This window comes from Glycine max, chromosome 14, assembly GCF_000004515.6.
Source record: "Glycine max cultivar Williams 82 chromosome 14, Glycine_max_v4.0, whole genome shotgun sequence".
NCBI lineage: Eukaryota > Viridiplantae > Streptophyta > Magnoliopsida > Fabales > Fabaceae > Glycine > Glycine max.
Genome location: NC_038250.2, coordinates 48,460,622 through 48,483,592, shown reverse-complemented (window position 1 = coordinate 48,483,592; position 22,971 = coordinate 48,460,622). Strand labels below are relative to the sequence as shown.

The following is a 22,971-nucleotide window of genomic DNA, read 5'->3' as shown; positions in this document are numbered from 1 at the left end:
TGAGAATGTCACGTGGTGGGTGAGATCATTACCAATATTTTTAAAAGCATGAGCTGAGAAAAATGCAAAACACTACCAGTAAGGATTGTTTTGCAATTTGCCCAGATTAATAATGTTCTGAATACAAAACAATAACTGGGGAGGGCAAATCCACTAGAGGCTCGAATTTTTTGGCGAAAGTCTTATATTGTTTTTGCTTAAATATCTTTTTAATCTTTGTAATTTAAGTTATTTTTTTGCTTTTTTAAAAATTATTTTTTTCTTAATCATTACAAATTATGTCTATTTTATTATTCATCCATATAACATTTTAGATAATATTTTTTTCACTGCTCAAAATATTATCTAAAATATTTTAAGGATTAAAAACAGAACAAACAGTAATGACTAAAAATAAATAAACAATTTTACAAGGATGAAACATAGATGCTAAATGATAAGAATAAAAAAAATATTTAAACCTATTTTCTTATGTTTTTACAAGTTCAAAGTGAAATAGTAACTTGTACTCTTTAGGAGTTCTTTTTCTTTTCTTTTTTTTTTAGTATGGAAATTTAGGAGTTGTTTTTCAAACCATTGAACTTTGAAATATTAAGTTTTAGAATACTTCCGACAAAAAGAAGACAGTCAACGGAAGTAAAGCCGAAGAAACAACTATACAAAAATAAAGGCAATATGCAGAAGTAAACTTGTAGGTGGGCAGTTACTTTGTGCACCTCATTATTTTCACCTGCACCCCGTGTGAATTTTAAAACAAATCGAATGGGCAAAAATGCCCTTAGCTGTCTCAAATTGAATGTGACAGTGGTGCCTCTGAAGAAGCACGGCATGCGTTTTGCAATTGCCTACTACTTTAACAATGTCCTCTCTTGGCATTTTGATGTGTAACCTCGTATATTTCCCCTTTCTTCATTATTGTTATATATGAAATATAAGAAAAAGAAATTGATTAACATCCATTAAAAAAATTAGTTAACATTACATAATTTTGATAATCTTAAAAAGAAAGTCAAATCGTTTTCTAAAGTACTCTTTCATTTAATTGCATATGACAAAAAATATGAAGTTGCTAAAAATAAAACTTTAATTAAATGAAGGATATTATGAAGATTATATCATTTAATAGGAGAGAATTAGATAGAATTTTGTTATTTTAGTCCACTACACAATCTTGTAATTTTCCATTATATTATAAAATTATAACAAGAAAAGGGACTCGATTGAAATGTTGTGGTCCCACACTGTTTATTCTAAAGTTTCCAAAGGGTTTTCTCATAATGGTATTGCAAACATAATTGAGGGTGTGTTTGGAAGGAAAGAGAGAAATGAAAATTAAAGAAAAATTTTTATTTTTTTGGCACCTATATCTTTTACACTCATATTTAAGTTAAAAATTTATCTTTTATGTTTGTCTTTTCTATTTTCATCGTCTAAACCAAACATATTCTGAATCCTTAGACTTACAACAGGAATATTGCAACCATAGTGATGCACAAGACGTACAATCTTGAGACTCAATACCTTTTTGAAAAAACTGAATTTGGATCCTTAATAAATGAATTCTAGATTAACGAATTCGTAACAAATTTTCATTTGTGTACATATTCATATTGCATATTCCAGATTAAGTATCCACAAAATATAATATTTTCTAAATACGTAATCTGAAATGTTAATGCATAAGTTACATATTAACAAATATGTAACACAAAAAGCAGAATGTGGACAGTAGGAGAATGAAGAGTCAGACAAAAAATTATAAAATAGGAAGGGTGATGTTGGGATATTAGAAATTATGGAGGTGTAGGGGAAAATATATGGGATTCATGTAGCAACAGCCCATAAGTGTTTGGGTTTGGTCCATGTAGGATGAGCTTAATTTGTTGTTGGCTAGATATGCTAAGTCTTATTTTGCCTCCCAGTTAAGATATGCTAAATATGAGTTCTAGCTACGATTTTTTATTCAATACACGCATATACATTTCGGCCCACAATAACGATGATGGAAATAAAAGCTAGTGTAAATACAAACTAGGACAACTTAATGCATGATTATTGATTAGATTAAACTTGCAGTAAAAAAAATTGATTAGATTAAACTTTGCAAACTTATGTTTTGATTAATTTCATTTAGTAAATTGAGTTCGTAAAAACAAATTCACCTTTATTTACATTTTAAACTGAATTTCAAGACAAAATTAAGGCAAAATTCAGTTTATAATTAGACACGATTAAAAATCAAACAAAAATCTCTTTTAATTATACTTCTTAAATGCACACTGCAAGCCTCCCAACTAAAAAACAAATTTTGCCTTTTTTTTTCGTTTCCTTACTTTTCTTTGATACTTATTCGTCCTTTCTGACAAAAATAAAAAACCAAAAAAATTAGTCAAATTGAACACTTAAGTTTATGTTTGAGTTGTGAGAAAAAAAAAACTCTCAAGTAGCTTATTTATTTAAATGAACTTAATTTAACTAAACAAATAAATAGATAGACATTTAGGGTTTTAGCAAAACCCCCCACTTCAAATCCTCCATGCAAAGCTCCTAGTTTTCTTCTGTGTATCAGATTTTGTCCTTCATGTTTTTTTAAGTTGGCAGCAAAATGTCTTTTCTCTTTAGATATATAGATAGATAGAACATATCATATGAGAAGATCTATTTTATATAAGAATGTAAAATTAAATTTGTACGATATAATTTAATATAGATTGTCAAAATTTAATATCACGTGATCATTTAAAAAGTTATAAATTTTTTTATCAAATATTTTTTAAGCTAAAACCACTAACAAATAATTTTTACTTTATTTTTTTAAAAAATATTTTTAACTTTAATTAAAAACTAGCTTTTAAGTAAACAAATTTGACCAATCAAATTACACAATAAATATTTTTCAAGAAAGTAATTTTATTCGACCTAGAAAAATTATTTTATAATATAGTAGGATTGTTTTTTCCAATATTTTTTTATACATACAAATATAAAACTTTATTTTAAAAAATTAAACATATTTCACTCTTTTTAGAGAGATTAATATTAGTTATTAATTTTTATTAGATATTAGTTAGTTTAGTAGAGTAATATGGGTGAATACTTATAAATTTATTATACTTGAATTTAATTCTTATTTATTAAAATAAATTGATATCATGGCAAAAAGGTTATCATTTATAAATATTTTCTTGAAAAATGGTTCATCAATTTACTCAGCCGACAAAGCCATAGCGATCCACCTCGATCCTATATTATTGAAGAAATTTCCTTATTTGACCGAAATGAGCAAGAACGTGCTTAAAGTTAATCTTTTAAAGCCATTATTGTTATGTCTTTTAAAAGTAACTTCACATCAAGCATAATATCACAAGTTAACTTCGGAAGCAAAAGTGATAGCATTGATTATTTGGCAGCATTACACGAATTAATCTTGGTTGGGTAAGATCTCGACAACACAATATTTTCAATGAATCAAAATGGTCCAAGCCCATTATTAGTGTATATGTTAATGTTAGTAGTTGAGTGCGATTGTGGTATGAGGCTTCAATACGTGGCGTTCTCGTATTTGCCAGTTGTCAAGAATTAGAACTAAGTTTACAGAAGTAATTGTCCTTATGTAAAAGAAAAGTAATTCTCCTTTTATCCTTACCAACTACTAAGTAAAAAATATGTTTTCTAAATATAGAAAATATTTAGATTTTATTCCTTCAAAAATTTTAATATATTTTTCATCATCATAAAATTAAAAGGTGTCAAATTTTAGCATAAAGTTTGTTTTTTTTTGGAAAAAATGTAAAATATATTAAACCCAAAATGATACAACAATAAACGGGACATACCCTCGCTAGAGAAAATCAAAAGTCTCTCTAATACAAGAAGACCTATATCAAGATGCTAAAACAAATGCAACATGTGCGCTTGTCTATACATAAGAAACTTAATCTTGCTAATAACTTCTATTACAAAAAATTGATAATCTTCAAAAATCAATTTGTTCCTAGACAACCAGATGTAGTAGACTGTAATTGTTATAGCTAGACAATGTAATTTTTCTTGAACACCTGATGTGAATTTGTCCCTAGTTAAAGAGTCAGTAATGCGCTATAAAGAAGTGAAAGAAGTGAAATACCTGCGGAAATGAGTCAAATCACGAATGTGAACCCAAACTTGAAGAGATTTCCTGCAAGAAAAGAACATTTGACTCAATCTCATTTGAACATAAAGGGCAGAGGGAACCTTTGTTCAAAAAAGTAACTTTGTGAAGAGTAAGCAGCCGGTTCCCTTTTAGCAAGTCAATGAAAGACATCTTAGGGGAATTGCTGAGTTCAATAAAGCTTGTTTTGGATATATTTGAACATACATTATTATGTAATTTGAGTAAACATTTCTATGATTTGTGGTGATTGATTTTTTTTTTAACTTCCAAAAATAGATTCTTCAGTTTAAATGAAGACCTCACTTACCAAGAAATACTATGTTAAATGAAATTCAGGGAAAATGGGAAACATATAGAATTTATAGGCAATATAGAATTTAACACTTGCTAGTTCCAGCGATGCTCACCTAACTATGTGACCCTTGTGAACTGAGGCTGGCATGACAATCATAACAAATTCCCAATAATCATCCACGTTAGTGCAACTCATACCACACGTTTCATTAGGATTACAAGCTCCCCCAAAACCATCAAAATTAAAAAGACATTTTTCACATGCTTATATTGTATTGAGTGTTGACCAGAATCACGTGCTTCTATAAATGTCAAAATCCCTTGAACCATAAAACAACTAATTGATTGTGAATAATAAATGGTAAATTAATCCTAGTTTGGGAGCATCTGTGTGAACCTATATGATTATCCCCCTAATGATTATATACTAGAATGGTTGGGAATGGAATTTTCTAATTAAATAAAAATGCTCGTAATTAATATTCATGATTTAATAGCTGTAATAAAACATATACAGATGTTTGGTGAATTTTGTCCATGGTAGTTAAAGCTTAGGCCGAAACACTGAGATGGATAAATTTCAATTTCACAACATATAAGTAGCATTGCTTTTAGTTTAAAATTTAGATATATAAAAAAAAAACTGGTACAATAAGTGATTTCACACTTAAGTTTCTTAATCAAGATATTAGGCTCAATTTTTAGCTTGATCACGGAATAAAATAACATTTTATCTCAAAATAGATTAATCCAATGAAAAAAAATTAATTAAATCTCAAATAACTTTTCATTTAAAAAAATTAATTAGTTATATAAAATTACCGACTTTTCAAATAATTATTTTCATAATTAAACTCTTTCAATAACGTAATAATGTGTTGATAGATTGTAACTTGTTTTTATCAGTATATTATATTATAGGAAATCTAAACTATCCTAGTTATCAAATAATTATGAATTAACTATGTTTTTTATTCTTAAATTTTTGAGTTTTCACTTTTAGTTTTTAACTAAAAATTTAACTAGTCTTAATTCTTGATTTTTGTTTTGTCGATTAATGTTTTAGTCCTTGTCATTAAATCTTGCTGTAACATGATAATTTGGCATTAATTTTATAATTATTTAATTACATTTTATAATAAATAATAATAAAATTAATGTCACATCACCTCTTAACAATAAGATCTATGAGTAAGAATCAAATGGTTAACCGGCAGAAAAAAAATCAAAAACTAAGATCAATCAATTAATTTTTTATTTAAAAAATAAAAATAAAAACTCAAAAAAATTTAACAATCAAAAGCATAATTAACCCAGTAACTATTATCATTATTAAACTCTTTTAATAATATGTTAATAGATTATAAGAAATATAAACAATACAACATCAAACCCTCCACGGTTCCACCAACGCACACAAACTATTTAACCTCTTTTGTGAAAGTAAATTAAAAAACTATCGTTAAAGGACAAAAGATCATACACCAACGCATAATTAACGCACATTTGTCTCACTATAATTTCTTATACCAACTATTAAAATCTGTCACTATAGGTTTTATTGATGATATTTGTTTTTGTTGGTAGAATATGATTTTACTTTCATCAGTATGGTGATATGTCTTAGTATATTAAACCAACGATAGTGTCACCGTTATTATAGATTTTAGTGAAAATATTTAAGTACATCAAAATATTCCTTAAACATAACTCACAGTTTCTCTTCCATCAATATGTGTAGGTTTTAGTGACGGATCATAATTTGTTATATCTACCATTGTGACCGCCCTATAAGTTTTAGTGAAACTTATTATTATGAGTGGATTAAACCTAAAATTATATATTTTTGGCTTAATTTAGTAATTTTTTTAAAACATTGATCAAATAAAATAATTATAATAAAATAGTCTTGTAATTAAATAAGATCAACTACATAGATCATATGAACATGGTTAAAAATCAAAATTTTAGATAATGTGCTAAATATATACTAAAATAGTACGAAGATACATATATTTTAAAGAAAAAATAAAATTAAACCTCGATCATGTTATAAATTAACATTAAATCTTACCCAGTATATCAAATCATACGAGTTAAATGTTATTACCTAATGTAACGTATGTATTAACATATGATATGTGCATAATGTACCCCAAAAAAAAAGTTCATAAATTTGTATAACTATATAAAAAATTACAAAGAAACAAAATCATGATTTTACAAAGATTTAAATTCCTAAAAGTAGCTTGAGTTTCTGAGGCTTTAGAGAAGTACTCATAACAAGATGAAAAACTTAAAGATATTACTTATCAATAAAACCACCAATCTCCTCACTCGTATTCCTGCTAAAATGCACGCATGACGAGCATTGCGTGTAGTTTTCATTTTCTTCTATTTCATTTTTAAAAGACTGCAAAATTGAAATCGTAATTAAGTGAATAAAATAATACGATTCAAAAAACATATCAAAATACAAGTAATAACCATGGAGTCATGATCAACCATGCAATGTTATATTCAATTTATAATAAGAACAGAAAGTACACATCACTCACGGATATAATCAACAGAGATGCTGACATCATAACCATTTGCAATATATAAATAAAAAAACAATTGAAATTGAAAATGAACTCTTGTGTATTATATAGAATATGACGGGGCTATATATATGCTGCATATTCACCAAGAATTTATGAATGTTAGGAAAGAGAAAGCTCTGGCCAACTTGCATTATGATTTATGAATGCAAAAATCAAGCATTATTCAAGATGTTGACATGAGAGAAAACTGATGAGTCATATTTAGTTATGGCTCAATGATTCATGAGGTTGCCACCAAATTCGATAATCTGCAACGATTTGTAAGCATGTGTTTACAGTTCACACCAGAGAGAAAAATTGCAATTTTCAAATTAATAGTATCCTTGATGATTGAAAATCTATTACCCAATGAGAAAATCAGAACATTGAAGAGGATATGGTACTTGGTTGGGATACGAATAAAGTGGTATATATATCGTGGGGTACAATAAGGAGTCCAAGTGTCGGTTGTCCCACTTCCAAGTACTAATCATTAATAGTTTTGTTTTTTTTTTTATTTATTAGTACACCTCCATCTCTTATTTAACGACTTTGCAAAATAGTACTATGTATAATATAATTATAATCACCAGTTTTTACCCTCCTTGTGAAAGACATGGAGAAATAAATTATAATTATATTAAGTAACATATGTGTATATACATTTGTTAAGGTATGTAATTAAAGGACCTAAGATATTTTTAGGAATACCTGATTATGGTATTGTGTCATGTAATTAAATCAAAATCCACGGACACTTTTTGCACGTTGACACATTCATAGTGGTTGGTGCAAATTAAAATCAGAAATAAATATGGGTCTTAGTCCTATGTTTAAGATTGGTATGGTTTGTGGACAGGTGAGTGGACTTTGAGAAGAAGTAACCTAATTGTCAAAAAAGGCATAGAGTTTGAGTACAAGCTTGGTAAAGTCATGCGATTAATAGCTTGGCTCCATACACATACCTTTATGAGTAATTGAGGTTGAAAAGGGCATCATCTTATCTATAATAATAAACAATGATATCACTATTGAAAAATACCCTCTCGACTCTTCTAATAAGACTTTTTATTTATTTATTATTGTAACGGCTCGTTTGTCTCATGTTATTATGAAATTGTTTGAAACTTAATGTTGCGTGTTCATCAATTCTCAATGCAACATTTTTATATGAATGTTTCCAATGTCCTCCACCAAACCGGCTTCTCTTTAGCAACATTTTTCGGTTGGCTGTTTTGTTATAATTCTAAACTTGTTTCTATTGTCATTTATTTTAGTGTTGATGCTTTGTTTCCCTAACTTTCTGATTGTGTAAAATAACGTATCCTTGTCAAACTATAAATGAAGAAATCTTTTCCTGATTTGCAACAAAAGGAAAAAACTAAAGAAAGAAAAAGTAGCATATAGTCACGCACACACAAAGAAAGAAGAAAAGAGCAAAGTGAAAATTAATTAAAAGAATAAAAGATGAAACCTTTTGTCACCCTTTATTCCTTTCTAATCCGATGGCATTTTGTACAAGAATCTAAGCAACATTCAACTGCAAGTATACTAAAGCTGCTGTAAAAAAGCTGTGTGTGTGTGTGAAAATATTAATAGGCAAAAAATTCCCATACCTAAGACACGATTTAAAAGCTCTATGCCTCTATCAGTATAAATCACACTTAGATTTCTCTGTATATTAATATGGTTAAGGTTGAAATTTTTTGACAGATAATAATATCCTTACAGTTTTTATTTTGATAATTGACATACTCAAAATTTTAGCATTTGATAAGTAAACTACGTACATGAGTAGTGGAGCTGTGGAGGTGATCTTGTCAAACATGTGGTGGGAATGACAATTTGCAACAAGTAATCATGTTCAAAATAAACTGAGATTATGTAGTAGTCGAGTAATCTTTATTTTTTTTTTAAAAAATGATTCTCAAGTGGACTATTTTCAAGAAAATAAAAATAAAAATAATGCACCTCAAGAGTGAAGACCTCATATTAGTATTACATAGTGGCAGAAAGCCACGTACGAGGTAGAGAGATGGGTGATTAGTCACCTTCCTGTTGTCAATCAGGATACATGGACTGACTTTTGATCAAAGTGAATTTTGAAACATAAAATATATACAATCTAAGCTATACTATTTAGGATGTCTTGAATCAATATGTTAATTAAATTTGGTTTGGTTCCTAATTGTAGAAAATATTCAGTTCAGACTAATAAAATTTAGGTGTAAAAGAGGTATATTTTTCACTAGAAACAATAGATAAGATTATTATGAATAATAAAAAATTATCATTTAAATGCTTAACGTAGTTATAAATTCAGAATTCGATCATGCAATTTGATTGTATAATGTATAAAAAGTAGTATACATATAAATGTTAATGTGAACTCGAATTTTAGATGGAGGAATGTTTTAATAGAAGTCTGATTCACTTTCTTTTAAAATAACTTATTCAATTTTTAAAATTCATGTTTCTATGGTGAAGAGCACTATATCCTCGATGTCCTAAAAGTCTTTCCATTTACATAGCTCTCGTGTTAGCATCTTTACGATTTTTCTTTTGTTTTTTTACTCTACAAATTATAAGTGAATTTATTAAAAAGAAAAACATTTAGTGAACTTACAATTACAGAGAGATAAATCATCAGGAAAAATTGACAGTAATTGTAATTTTATTTTCTGATTGTTGTGTACGTGAATTGTTGTGTACGTGAATATATCATGACAATTAATTGATTCTTATTTAACCATTCATTTTATTGTAACTTTATTTTTAAAGACTTTATTATTTTTATGATATCAAATTTTAATAAAATATATTTTAAAAATAATCTTATTTTTTACTTGAGATTAATAAAATTAAATAATTTTATTTTTTTAATTTATGTAAAAATAATTGTTTTTGTTTGTTTATATATAAATGAGGATGATGTATCATATTATTAAATGGTTTGCACTAAGTACTTTTCAACTAGCAGTTTATGTTATTCCCTTTGAAGTATAAAAATACTGAAACAACAGAAAATTGAATCTTAATTTAACATATTTAGATAATTGAATTTAACTATTACTTTCTTAATTTTGGTACTTTTTTCTACTTGAATTATCTCTTTTTAATCCAATATCACTAAACACACAAGTAATTTTTAAAATTATTAACAAAAAATGTTAATAATTTTCAATAATAGGAAAATTTATAATTGATTAGCAATATAAATTTTTTTTAACGCAAGTAATACACTACAATTAAACTCATAAAATAACAATTTTTTTTTTATCTTATCCACTATATACATAACTTGAAGAGTGAGTCAGGCAGACAATTTTTTTTTTATCTAAATAAACATATTTTGTGTTTTTAATGTAAACACATTTTACATTTTATCCCTTAACCTTTACATTTAATGTGGAAAGTATAAAAAATTTATTTTTTGAAGATATAAAAATATATTATTTATGATAATTAATGATAAAAAAAATAGGAAAATGATAGATTCATCGGTGAGTGCACATGTCCGTGATCACGAGAGGCCTTGACTTGAGCAAAGAATTTGTCTGCAGTTGAACGCATTCATACGCAAAGTCACACTTCCTTTATAGCTTACTACCACCTTTCTTAAACATAAGTTTTATCTCAATCATTAAACATAATTAAATATGCACTTAAATTCATCATATGGTTCCTAACCAGAAAGCAGTAAAAAAAAACACCACCTCCATTATTATAAATCATGATTCATGACCAAAGCCCCTAATCTTGAAGTGGAATAATTGTATAATGATGCAAAAAAATATTTATATCCAAGTCGTAGCACAGCATGCCACTGAATAGAGGCAATTTGGCCTTATACAAAAATTTATGAAGAAATTCAAAAATAGATTGATTGATATAGATTAAATTATAGGAGAGAAGTGGTGGAACATTAACATATTTAGGAAATAAAATCTTAAAATATATTATAATTTTTTCATCTATAAAACTGAAATATAGAAGCTAAATTCTGCTGCTAACAAAATGCTGGTAGCACAAGGTTCCGTGTGTGAGTTAAATACATATGAATCTCTTGAAAAAAACAAGAGCACAAAAGAACTTAATGCACATGAGTCTAAGAAAATGGATATATTATTGCGAAGAAACAAAGGAAATAACCGTTGTGAGAGAGTGGGCACGCACCTGCACCTGTCTTCATCTTCCACTTTGTCTTTCTCTCTCTACCCGTGAATTTTCTAATCTCAGTCTCACGTTTTCTCTTTCACTTTCAATACCGTTTCGCCAATGTCGCTTCTCTGCTTCCCCTCAATACTATCTATTTTCTGTTTCTTCAGTTTCGTAACCGCCGCCACCGAGTTCGACTTCGGAACGTTAACTTTGGGAAGCCTCAAGCTCCTCGGCGACGCCCACTTAAACAACGCCACCGTCAGCCTCACGCGCGACCTCGCCGTTCCAACCTCCAGCGCCGGCAGAGCCCTTTACTCCCGTCCTGTCAGATTCCGCCAACCCGGAAACCGTTTTCCGGCGAGCTTCACCACCTTCTTTTCCTTCTCCGTCACCAACCTCAACCCCTCCTCCATCGGCGGCGGCCTCGCCTTCGTCCTCTCGCCGGACGACGACACCATCGGCGACGCCGGCGGGTTTCTCGGCCTCAGCGCAGCCGCCGATGGCGGAGGCTTCATCGCCGTGGAGTTTGATACGCTCATGGACGTGGAGTTTAAGGACATTAATGGGAACCACGTTGGTGTGGACTTAAACAGCGTCGTTTCGAGCGAGGTTGGTGATTTGGCGAACGTTGGGGTCGATCTGAAGAGTGGTGACCTAATCAACGCATGGATCGAGTTCGATGGATCGAGCAAAGGGTTAAGCGTGTGGGTTTCGTATTCCAATCTCAAACCGAAAGATCCCGTTTTGACGATGAATCTCGACGTGGACAAGTATTTGAATGATTTTATGTATGTGGGGTTCTCTGCTTCAACGCAAGGTAGCACCGAGATTCACAGAATAGAGTGGTGGAGTTTTGGCTCGTCTTTTGCGGCGGCGGCGGCGGTGGCGCCTCCTCCGCCGGCGGTGAGCTTGATGAACCCGACGGAGAATTCGGTGAAGTTCGCGCCTCCTCCTTCTTTGGCTCCTTCGCATAGTGAAGAGAAAGAGAGCAAAAGCAAATCGTCTTGCCATAATGGGTTGTGTAAGCAAAACATGGGAGCGGTTGCTGGTGTTGTTACTGCTGGGGCATTTGTTTTGGCTCTTTTTGCTGGTGCCTTGATTTGGTTTTACTCTAAGAAGTTTAAGCGTGTTAAAAAGTTTGATTCACTTGGTTCGGAGATCATTAGAATGCCGAAGCAGTTTAGCTACAAGGAGCTGAATTCTGCTACCAAGTGCTTCAATGCGAATAGGATCATTGGTCATGGCGCGTTTGGGACTGTGTATAAGGGGGTTTTGCCGGAGAATGGGGACATTGTAGCAGTGAAGAGGTGCAGCCATTGTAGTCAGGGGAAGAATGAGTTTTTGTCTGAGTTGTCTATCATCGGGAGCTTGAGGCATCGGAATCTTGTTCGGCTTCAAGGGTGGTGCCATGAGAAAGGGGAGATTTTACTGGTGTATGACTTGATGCCTAATGGGAGTTTGGATAAGGCTTTGTTTGAGGCTAGAACGCCGCTTCCCTGGGCTCATAGAGGCAAGATTTTGTTGGGTGTGGCTTCGGCATTGGCCTACTTGCATCAAGAGTGTGAGAATCAGGTGATTCATAGGGACATTAAGACTAGTAACATAATGTTGGATGAAGGGTTCAATGCCAGGTTGGGAGATTTTGGTTTGGCGAGGCAAACTGAGCATGATAAGTCGCCGGATGCCACGGTGGCTGCGGGGACAATGGGGTACTTGGCACCTGAGTATCTTCTTACGGGGAAGGCTACGGAGAAAACTGATGTGTTTAGTTATGGTGCAGTGGTTCTTGAGGTGGCCAGTGGGAGAAGACCGATAGAGAAGGATGCCAATGGGGGTGGTAAAGGTGGGATTAGCTGCAATTTAGTAGAATGGGTTTGGAGTTTGCACCGGGAAGCTAGGTTGCTAATGGCTGCTGATCCGAGGCTTGAGGGCGAGTTTGATGAAGGGGAGATGAGGAAGATGCTCTTGGTTGGGCTAGCTTGTTCTCACCCTGACCCATTGACTAGACCTACTATGAGGGGTGTGGTTCAGATCCTCGTGGGTGAGGCTGAAGTGCCTCTTGTCCCAAGAACCAAGCCGTCCACCGGTTTTAGTACTTCCCACTCCCACTTATTACTGAGTTTGCAAGATAGTGTATCTGACTGTGATGGTATAATCACCATCTCTACCTCCACATCAGAGAACAGCTTCAATCTTGGAGATATAGTCTGATGGAAGTCTTTGGCTGGGACCAGGCCATTTTTAATTATTGACTCATATTGTAAATAGAGAGAGATATGTATTCATTTGTTCGTGTATGTAAATGACAATAACATGCAATTTAAGGGCCTTGAGAAAGAAGTTTTGGGGTTGTTGCAATTCTGCCTCTAGTGCTCACAATTCATGGCAGAGTGCTGGCTTACACATTTTGGCACAAATTTAATTGGAGGGGTTCATCTCATCCTGCGGAGCAATTCAAGATGTTGGTGTGAAATGTCAAAGACAATGTAGGGAAGGTTATGTAACTTGAGATAGATCATTTTTCTACTTCTAATTGATGCCCAATTATAGGGTGAGCATTAAGCAATTGATGCTAAACAAGCTTTCTTTGGATAATTTGAATTAAGTTACCATGGTATAATAAAGATGGAGATTTCTCTGGAGTTTCTCCTTTGCCCTCCTCATGGCAATACAGGTTTTGTATCTCCCACTTACAGAAATATACACTTTATATATGAAGAAATAATGCCTCAGCTTTATATATGGTTTTCAGTTATTGAAACTGGGATAATGGGTTTTTCTATTTTCTTGATGGGCATATCTTTCCTACTTAATGTAAATCTCGATTCTCTGATGACAAATTATATATATATTGAGTTGGAAAATGGTATTGTTTCTTGCATCTCCAACATTCTCGTTATTTATTTTAGAATTTTGTGATCAGGGTATTAATGGACAGTGGTAGTGGATATATATGGTGTTGTTTCACAATTTTATTGATGAATGAAGGGTTCCCAGGCCTCAGCATAGCGCATTTCATTGTAGTACCACTTGCTACTATCAGCTTTTGTCATTAGACCTTGTCCTTTTTATTCAGACAGACAATTTGAACTTGGGGATAGTTTTACCAAAGCATCTTACCTTCTACTTAACTACTAAGTTATACATTTTTATAAATAAATAACATAAGTAAATAAGAAATAAAACCCTTCATATTTTTTATAGAAAGATTGTTGGTTTTTTCTCTAGTTTACAGTAAAGTATGAGGGCGAATTTATTTTAGTTAACTTAATTGTATTTCTTAGTTATCGTATTAGTTACTGATGAGAGGGCAGATGCACGAGTCTTGGCCCCTAGGTGATTGGTCCCCATGCATAGTTTATTCTGTTTTACAACTGTAGGAAATAAGTGAACCTTTTGTAATCCTAGTTCCTGGTCCTGGTAATGTGTATTGCTTGAGTCATTCTACTCTTGATCCTTCCTCTCTCTCTCTCTCTCTCTCTCTCTTTTTCATATAATAAGTCACATATAAACTCTTGCTGCTACATGTGACAAGCCACCATGTAGAACCATTGTCTATTTTAATCTCAACCTGCAATGTGTTTTTGTATTACTGCATGGTTTTGTAGATTGATTGTGAATTCCCTAGATTCGATAATCTGCAGTTTAGATCTCCTACTTTCCTTTAAAAATGATTGCCAGTGATGAGAATCATCCAATATGCTTGTTGATAGCATTTTAACTTACAAAGGCTGTAAGATTCATCTTTCTTACAATATTTTTTTTGTCATTAGAACATTATTGTAGACACATCATCTTGATGTTCAACTATCTAAAAATACTCAGTTACTTATCTACTACTACCATTTTTGGGTGGGCATTATTTAGAAACTGGTATTGAAGTATCAAGTTTGCTGGTGTTGTGTATCATTTTATGCCTATGTCCTTTTGACCTCTATGACTATGATTGAGTGACAAATGGTGAAAACAACTGAATAATGAATGAAATCTAGGAAATTTATGTAATGATCTAGTCACAAGGAAGTGGCATAGGTAGTTTTATATGCTTAAGTGGAAAAGGAAGGTCTGGCTGGATGTATTTGTATTGTAACTGTTCCTTTTCTCTAGTGCTCGTAATCTTGAATTTCTGAATGGCAAAAGTTTGTCAATATTGATTCTACTATACGCTGTAATTGAATTTATTGAATATGGCTAATGTTGAGCACAAGAGTTCTAATACTCTGATGAGGAATTGTAGCCAAATGAGCATGTAAATTGTAAAATGATCATTAATGAAAGGTGTTTTCATCAGCTTAGTTAATACACAGAGACACATCACATTCATTTTCCTTTCCTTATATCTTTTTGAGAGATTTTTGTCCTGAAAGACAAATACAAATGTATTTTGGGGGCAAGACAAGTTATTTGTTGAAATGCTACTGTAGATATCTCTGGGATTGTCATTGTCAAATGATGATTTTGTGGTACAAGTGGAAGTCCTAGTACTCTTCAAAGTTCTTATAATTACTTGATCACTACTACAGCTCAGTCACTGTTCTTGATTATTTACCTAATATAAATATAAATAGGTGGCTCACTACTTAGACGGGTCAATACCGTAATTTATAATAGTAACATAGACTAATAATCAAGGCCATTCTTCTTCATCTCAAATTCAATTACTTTAGCCATTTCCGCCTAATGGGACACAATCTTTTCTATAACCTCTGGAAAGTAAGTAAGAAGTTTCGATGTGATATTTTTACTATTTATAAAAAAAAATATATTTTTTTTCAATTGTAATTTGCTCATTTATATATTGAAGTTTTCTCTTAAAAATATTAAAGCTGTTATATTTATTAATTAATTATTAATAATAAAATATTTGTGCTTTTGGTGAAAGATATAAATTATAAAGTTGTTATATTTTTTTTTTTACAATTTTAATGCTGTAATTTGATTGACAAATATTTAATACATTGTAATAATGTATATTTTTTTATAAATGAAGTATTATGTTGTTGCAAAAAGTTATAGTTATCATTATGTAAAACATTTTTTTATGTTATTAGTGTTAATTTAATTTAAGTTCAATTATTAGGATGTGATGATATTTATTTATAAGTATTTTAAAAAAATATTCATTTATAAGTAACGCATGAAGCATTTACATTAAATATGTTGATATTTGATTTTTCTAGGAATTAATCAACATGATATTGCAAATAACAATATCTTTAATGAGAGATTCTCCCTTGGACCAAAAATAATACTAGTTGCTTGAAGAAATAGTTAATGTCTCAATAATAGACTTAACACTAGTTAAGAGTATAAAAGAAAATAAGTAATATATCTAAAAAAGAGTGATCTATTTTCTTATATGTAGAAAAAAAATTCATTTATTACCTTTATACCTATATAAAAATAAACATTTTAAATAATTTATAAGAATTAAGGGAGATGATTAATTTAGTTAGTATCATTAAAATTTGTTAATAATTTGTACTTTTTAAAATTACCCTTCAAATCTGTACAAAACTTACATATAGTTTTACACTAGTAGGTGTTTATGTTATTCTTTAATTAAAATTGAAGTTTTACCTCAATAATACACAGAAAAAGTTTGCATAAAACTATGCATAATATTGAAATAAAACTCTATTTATAATTGAACAACAACACATTACACATACAATCATCAATGTCGAAAGATACTGCGTGCACATCATGATCATTGTAAATGAGGAAAGATTGAGAGTGTGTGTATGTGTGATTACTGATGATTAATTAATTCATCATTGCGCTCATAATCCTCTCTATTTGCGAGCAAAATAAAAATCTCATCTGATTTTAAAAGCGAGATTACTATCTTGAGATTCAACGGTACGTTCAAGCTTTTCTATGATGAGATAAAAAATTTATCTTTCAACAATTTCAGCATATCTAAAGTACGCTATGTTATTGGGGAAGGGAATTACTGCATCCTCCACACGATATATAATAGTAATAAAGTTTGTAGTAAAATTTGTGCCTACAACCTTGTAGGCACACGTACTCACACAGGAATTGCATGTTCTGGTCCGGTCTCCATAAGTAGCTCAAAAAATGATCCAAAAACAAGGCTCTAACAAACACCATTCATCTTCTTCCTCTCCATCACAAACTTCTTCCAAACTGAAGTGATTTCCCTTTGTGTCTCTATTTCACTCTTCTTGGCAAACAGCACTTTTTCCTCATTTTCTTCACCTGATTCACCAGTAACCGTTATGGTGTTGGTGCTGATCACCCTAGCTGGAAGCAAATCCAGCTCGTGCAACACTTTGGTGACATCAATCACAAGACGCTCCGCGAGGGTGCGAGAAAAGTCCTCCCTAATCACAACACGGAGCACTGTCACATGTTGTGCATCTGGGGGCATTGTGTATGCTGGCACTATCCAACCATAGCGCCTCAGCATATCAGAGATTTGGAATTCATTGAAGTGGGTGTGGTCCTTCAAAGTGAATGCCACCAATGGAACACCAATGTCTTTGGATACAATCTCAAACCTTCCTGTTTTCTCCAGTCCTTCCTTAAGCACTGCCATGTTGTCTCTGCAGTTTTCCATCACCATTTTATATCCCTGCAAATTCAATTAATAGACTTTAATTTTGATATACTATCATTTTAACATTCACATGTAATTACAAATAGTCCTGCCTTTGACTTTTAATGTAATTATTATTATAACTATAGTGACAGTTCATGATTACACGATCATGTAAAAAATCTTTATATTCTGAATGTATTGTAATTAATTAAATTCCAATTAATATAATGCAATCATGTTTAAGAAAAAAATTTAAGATCATATTATTCAATAATTTTTTTTAAAAATGTTATAGTTTAAAGTGTGAGATTTGCAAGTGTAAAGTAATGCCACATCGTTCTTAAAACAAACATTTGTTAAAATTTCAAGACACATTCTTAATAGAAGTAATTTCAGGTAACCAAAACACTCATTTGTCATTGATTTAAGGATTTGATGTTAAGGATTCAAGCAATTTGATTTAAGCTTTGTCTACATGGATGTCTTAATACCTCATAACCCAGTCGAATTAGTTGGTAGTACTGAGCAATAACTTGGCTAGAACCTGCATTGCATATTTCATGGAAGAAATTAGTACCTAGTACTAGTAGTGATCAATATGCATATACTAATTAGTGGTACAAAGGGAAAAGAATAATTAAGGTCAATTTTATCTAGTTAGTAGTTATTGCACCAATTGAGTGCTTCAATTACCTTTGGAGAAGTTGAGGGTGAAGGTGGGTTGATCAGCTCCTAGATAGTTAATGTGGAAAATGAGTTCCTCAGGAAGGTCTTCCTTGCTTCTCCAAATGACCCAACCAATTCCAGCATAGACTAGACCATATTTGTGTCCACTAACATTGATGCTCTTCACTAGTGGCAACCGAAAATCCCACTCAAGCTCAGGATAGAGAAAAGGTGCAATGAATCCACCACTGGCTGCATCCACATGAATTGGAGTGTCCCATCTACCAATAATTAATTTCACATGTCAATTCCAAGTCTAAATTAAAGTACCTTAAACTAGGTTCACAAAATAGGAAGCAGTTAAGACTCAATCAATATGTGCAATACAAACCCAGTTTCCTTATTCTTTTCCACCAGGAGATCATTTAAAAGTTTGACATCTTCAAACTCTCCATTCAGAGTGGAACCAAGGATAGCAGCAACACAAATGGTGTTATCATCCACCATTTCCACTGCTTTTTCAGGGTCCATTACATAGTATCCATCACGCAGCTTCACCTCTTTCAGCTCCACCTCAAAGTACCTTGCAAATTTCTCCCAGCAAACCTTCACCAGAGGAGTGCTAGTAAGACTCTCTAATATACTCTTTCTAACATATTTTTTATTATTGATTAAATTTATTAAGTGTTACAAAATCATGAAAGAGACTAATTAAATAGAAAATGGAGCCGATAAAATTTTGTAATTTTCATTAAATTTTAACTGAACAGAAAGTATATCGCAACCATTTCTCTTTATATTATTAGTGCTAGACTCTTGGAAAAAAAAACAATTTTCAACAATGCTAAAATTTCAGTGGCAGAACATGCAAGTATTTTCTTGTGTACCTGAACATTGGCACCAGTGACAATGTTGGGATTGTCATAAGGCTTCCCTTCTTGTTTCCTTCTATTCTGCCACCTCCTTTTGAATGCCAACCCAGCCAACATTATGGCCTCTGATGAGCCAACCGTGCCAACACCAACTGCAATTTCTGACTCTTCGAGTGGTGCATTGAAAAGGTGAGCTATCATGTTAACACACCGGTTCTGCAAGCATACAAGTTTGAATGGTAACATTATACTCTCCATAATTAGAGCACATGTACATAGTTGGCTATTTTTAGAAAACATGGGATATATTGTCAACATTGCCTATTATACATGTGCTTATTGTTAAAGCGGCGAGGTGGAGTCAACTTTAAGTTGGATGAGAAGTTTTTAATTTTAAAACGTTGTTATTGAGCAGTATATTTTTCAATTCTATTTTTCTTCATATTTATTATTACCTGTGTTTCTATATATAAGATTCTTTAAATTAATTCACATTCTTTAAGAAAAATAATTAATTTAATTAATCTTATTAAATTTATTAATTATTTATACTCTTCTTTTAAAATTATCCTTAATTTTTCTCTTTACTTAATTGTTTCTCACCAAAAAGTAATTAATATTTGAAGAGAGAATGTTATAATTAATTAAGGAAATTATATGATAAAAATAATTAATGTACTAAACTTTTAAAAGAAAATCTTATAAGCAGAACAAATAATAAAATAGAGGTAGTATTACTTTACTCTCCATTCTATCTATTTATTATATTTTTTTTCCTTCTTGGTTCTTTCTTCTCTCCCCAGTATATATACACTCCTTAGAAATGTGAAATCATTTTTGTCCTGTATATTTTTAAAAATAGTGTAACTTTCAACCATTTTATTTTATAGAGCAAGTATGATGTAATATTTTTTTTTGAATTTTTATTACAAATTTATAATTAGTAGGAGAATCAGAGAATAATGGCAAGTTAGATTTGCTAGACTGCCAATTAGTATAAGTTCTTTACATATAACATCACTTATTTTAATTCCGGTAAATCCTATATCATCCAAATATTGACATGTTCCCAAGCCAGTATGATGTAGTTAAATTATTACGTGTATGGATACAGTTACTGCTTAGACGCCACATGCTTGCCGACTTGGTCTCTTCCACCTTGTTAGCTCATGTGATTATATTGACATAATTTGTAAGTGTAGATAAAAGAAAAATATGATATACTTTTTTCTATGGTTAAGATGAATTTCACTTAACTGTTGGTACAATTTTTTAAATTTTTTATACTAGGTATCACGTGGGACATGGACAGTAAGTTGACAACGAAGTGAATGAGGTTGGATTTTTGGATATTTTAGATTTTAGTTCCACCCTTCAATACAAAACTTAATTTGTCTTTATTTATTCTATCACTTAAAGACGAAAATCTAAACTTGTCGCGCATCAAAACTGAAACCAACCTCTCCACCTTTCATTATGATCGACAGTAAAGTTTCTACTATTTTTTTTTCTATCTAATAATTAGTTTTAAATCTAATCCAATTATACCAAAATTCTTCTTTTTTTTCCCCTCTATGATAGATCTATTGTTCTTCTATTTGTCTACTACCAAGTCGGTCCCAATTGTCAAAACAAAAGACTGGCCCAATGTATTTTGATTGAACCAAAGGACTTTCTGATTGCTTGCCATTGATTAAGGGCTTGCCTTCTTTTCCATGTGGGCCCCTAATTCACAGGTCCCACAATTATGAAATATGGGTATAACAGAGAGAAAAGCAAAGCCCGCGGATGAGAAATAAAGGGTATAAAAAGAAATTATGATTAAATAAATAGTAAGCAATATCTTTTCACTTAAAAAAAATTAGAAATTTAAGAGAAACTATTCTATTGTTCTGTAGATTGGTGATTCCAAACAAGGATGATTTTAGAGATATGGTTCGCATTCGATTATTATTCTCCGTATTGATGTTCTCGAGTTTAGTCATGCAAATAATGTACAGTTAAATCTTTTGAAGATGTAAATCATAGAACCTCGTGAAAGATTTTTCATGCCACAGGAAAAACAAAATTATAATAGATGCCAACATGCTCGTTTTTCTCGTTATATATTTATAGGTACTCTTTTTTAAAATACAACAACAAAATTCTGTTGAAATCATCACATAATAGTAATAATAGGACTAAGTGACTAACTATCCAAGAGTGCATTTCTGACAGTAAATTGTGGGTCACCACACATTGAAAGAAAGAAAAGATGCATTGTTGATTGTAGGATTTGTATGCAAAAAAAGAAATGGTTTTATTTTAGGAGATTTTTTAATTGATACATGATTACAGTTTTTTTTCTTCTTCTTTTTTAAATGATACTATCGTGACTTTACTTAAGATAGGAAAAGAAAAACTTTCCACTAACACCGCGCTGATATAAGCTACTATGATTTCTCTTTCTTTCTTTTCATCTTCTGGTATCATTCACAGTAGGAAATTAAACAAAATTTAAAACTTTTTATCTCATTTTTTACTAAACAACCTACAAAATCTTACTATCATTTTCTACTTTCTTTTTCTTCCTTTTCACCTTTTTTTACTAAAACAAAATTAAATCACACTTAAAGAATATTTAAATTATCTAACCGCATGTGAGAAATTGATTAAATGAAAATTTTATCTCTGATGATTGAAAATAATGAATTAGTGTGGGACTTGCCTGGAGTTCAGTGGTGACAGGATACTCATCCATGTCGACGTAGTTTTTGTTAATGGCAGCCATGATGAGTTTGTCACATTCAGGCTCCATCCACGTCGTCACGAACGACGCCAGGTTCAGCCTCGGATTCCCGTCTAGCATTAGCTCGTCGTTTATGATTTGGTACGCCGCTTCCTTCGGAACCGATTGCTCCGCCATCTTGAACCTGCATTCATCGATCCACCATTCTATCGATCAGAAAGAGAGAGATCCAGAGTAATCAATTAATATATATATATGTAGAAATGAACCTGGGAAGAGAGGTGCGGACATAGCGAGAGGCGAAGGTGGAATGAATAGAGACGTCTTTCTCCGACGCGGTTTTCGACAGAACCATCACGCTCGCCGGCGAGATTCAGAGAGAAACTATGTGTGTGAAGTGATTGTTTAATTGTGTTGACGATTATTAAGGTGATGAGAGGAATTAGGGTCTTAAATAGAGGGGAGAGAGCTTTAAGTATTTACATGGCCATAATTAATAAATGCGTACATTGTAATTTGATTTGATATAATATGTTATTGTCTTTAAAATATGAATATACAAAGTAATTATATAACATGTTATGAATAAATAAAAATAAATTATTTGAAATATTTTTTTTTGTAAAATGTTATAATTTTATAATTATAATTATTTTTTAAATGAAAATAAGTAATTTGAATTAATCATAACTGTAAAATTGATCATAGTTTTATAAAAAAAAATTAAAGTTAGGACAAGTTTTCTAAAATTCCACAATTAAATAATAAAATATAATTAACTTTTGTAGTTGCAGAATATTTTTTTATTAAGAATTATTTAAGATTGAATATATGAAAACTTAACTGTAATGATTTACTTTAAAAAAAACTTGGTGCAAGTGTACGTTGTCAGATTAATTGTTACAGATTTTATATATATATATATATATATATATATATATATA

General features: G+C 31.2%; 2 protein-coding genes across 2 annotated transcripts; one reads left to right on the top strand and one right to left on the bottom strand.

The window, feature by feature from the left end:
- Positions 1 to 11,048: 11,048 nt before the first annotated feature.
- On the top strand, positions 11,049 to 13,835 carry LOC100810624 (L-type lectin-domain containing receptor kinase VIII.1). The gene has a single exon (XM_041008865.1). The coding sequence runs from the start codon at positions 11,311 to 11,313 to the stop codon at positions 13,402 to 13,404; it is 2,094 nt and encodes a 697-aa protein (XP_040864799.1). The 5' UTR covers positions 11,049 to 11,310; the 3' UTR covers positions 13,405 to 13,835.
- A 3,213-nt stretch (positions 13,836 to 17,048) lies between these two features.
- On the bottom strand, positions 17,049 to 22,487 carry LOC100791696 (glutamate decarboxylase 1). The gene is made up of 7 exons (XM_003544919.5): positions 22,297 to 22,487; positions 22,007 to 22,211; positions 19,315 to 19,515; positions 18,819 to 19,033; positions 18,455 to 18,708; positions 18,253 to 18,305; positions 17,049 to 17,794 (listed from the first exon to the last, which is right to left on the bottom strand). The coding sequence occupies exons 1-7, from the start codon at positions 22,380 to 22,382 to the stop codon at positions 17,297 to 17,299; spliced, it is 1,512 nt and encodes a 503-aa protein (XP_003544967.1). The 5' UTR covers positions 22,383 to 22,487; the 3' UTR covers positions 17,049 to 17,296.
- Between the last annotated feature and the right edge of the window lie 484 nt (positions 22,488 to 22,971).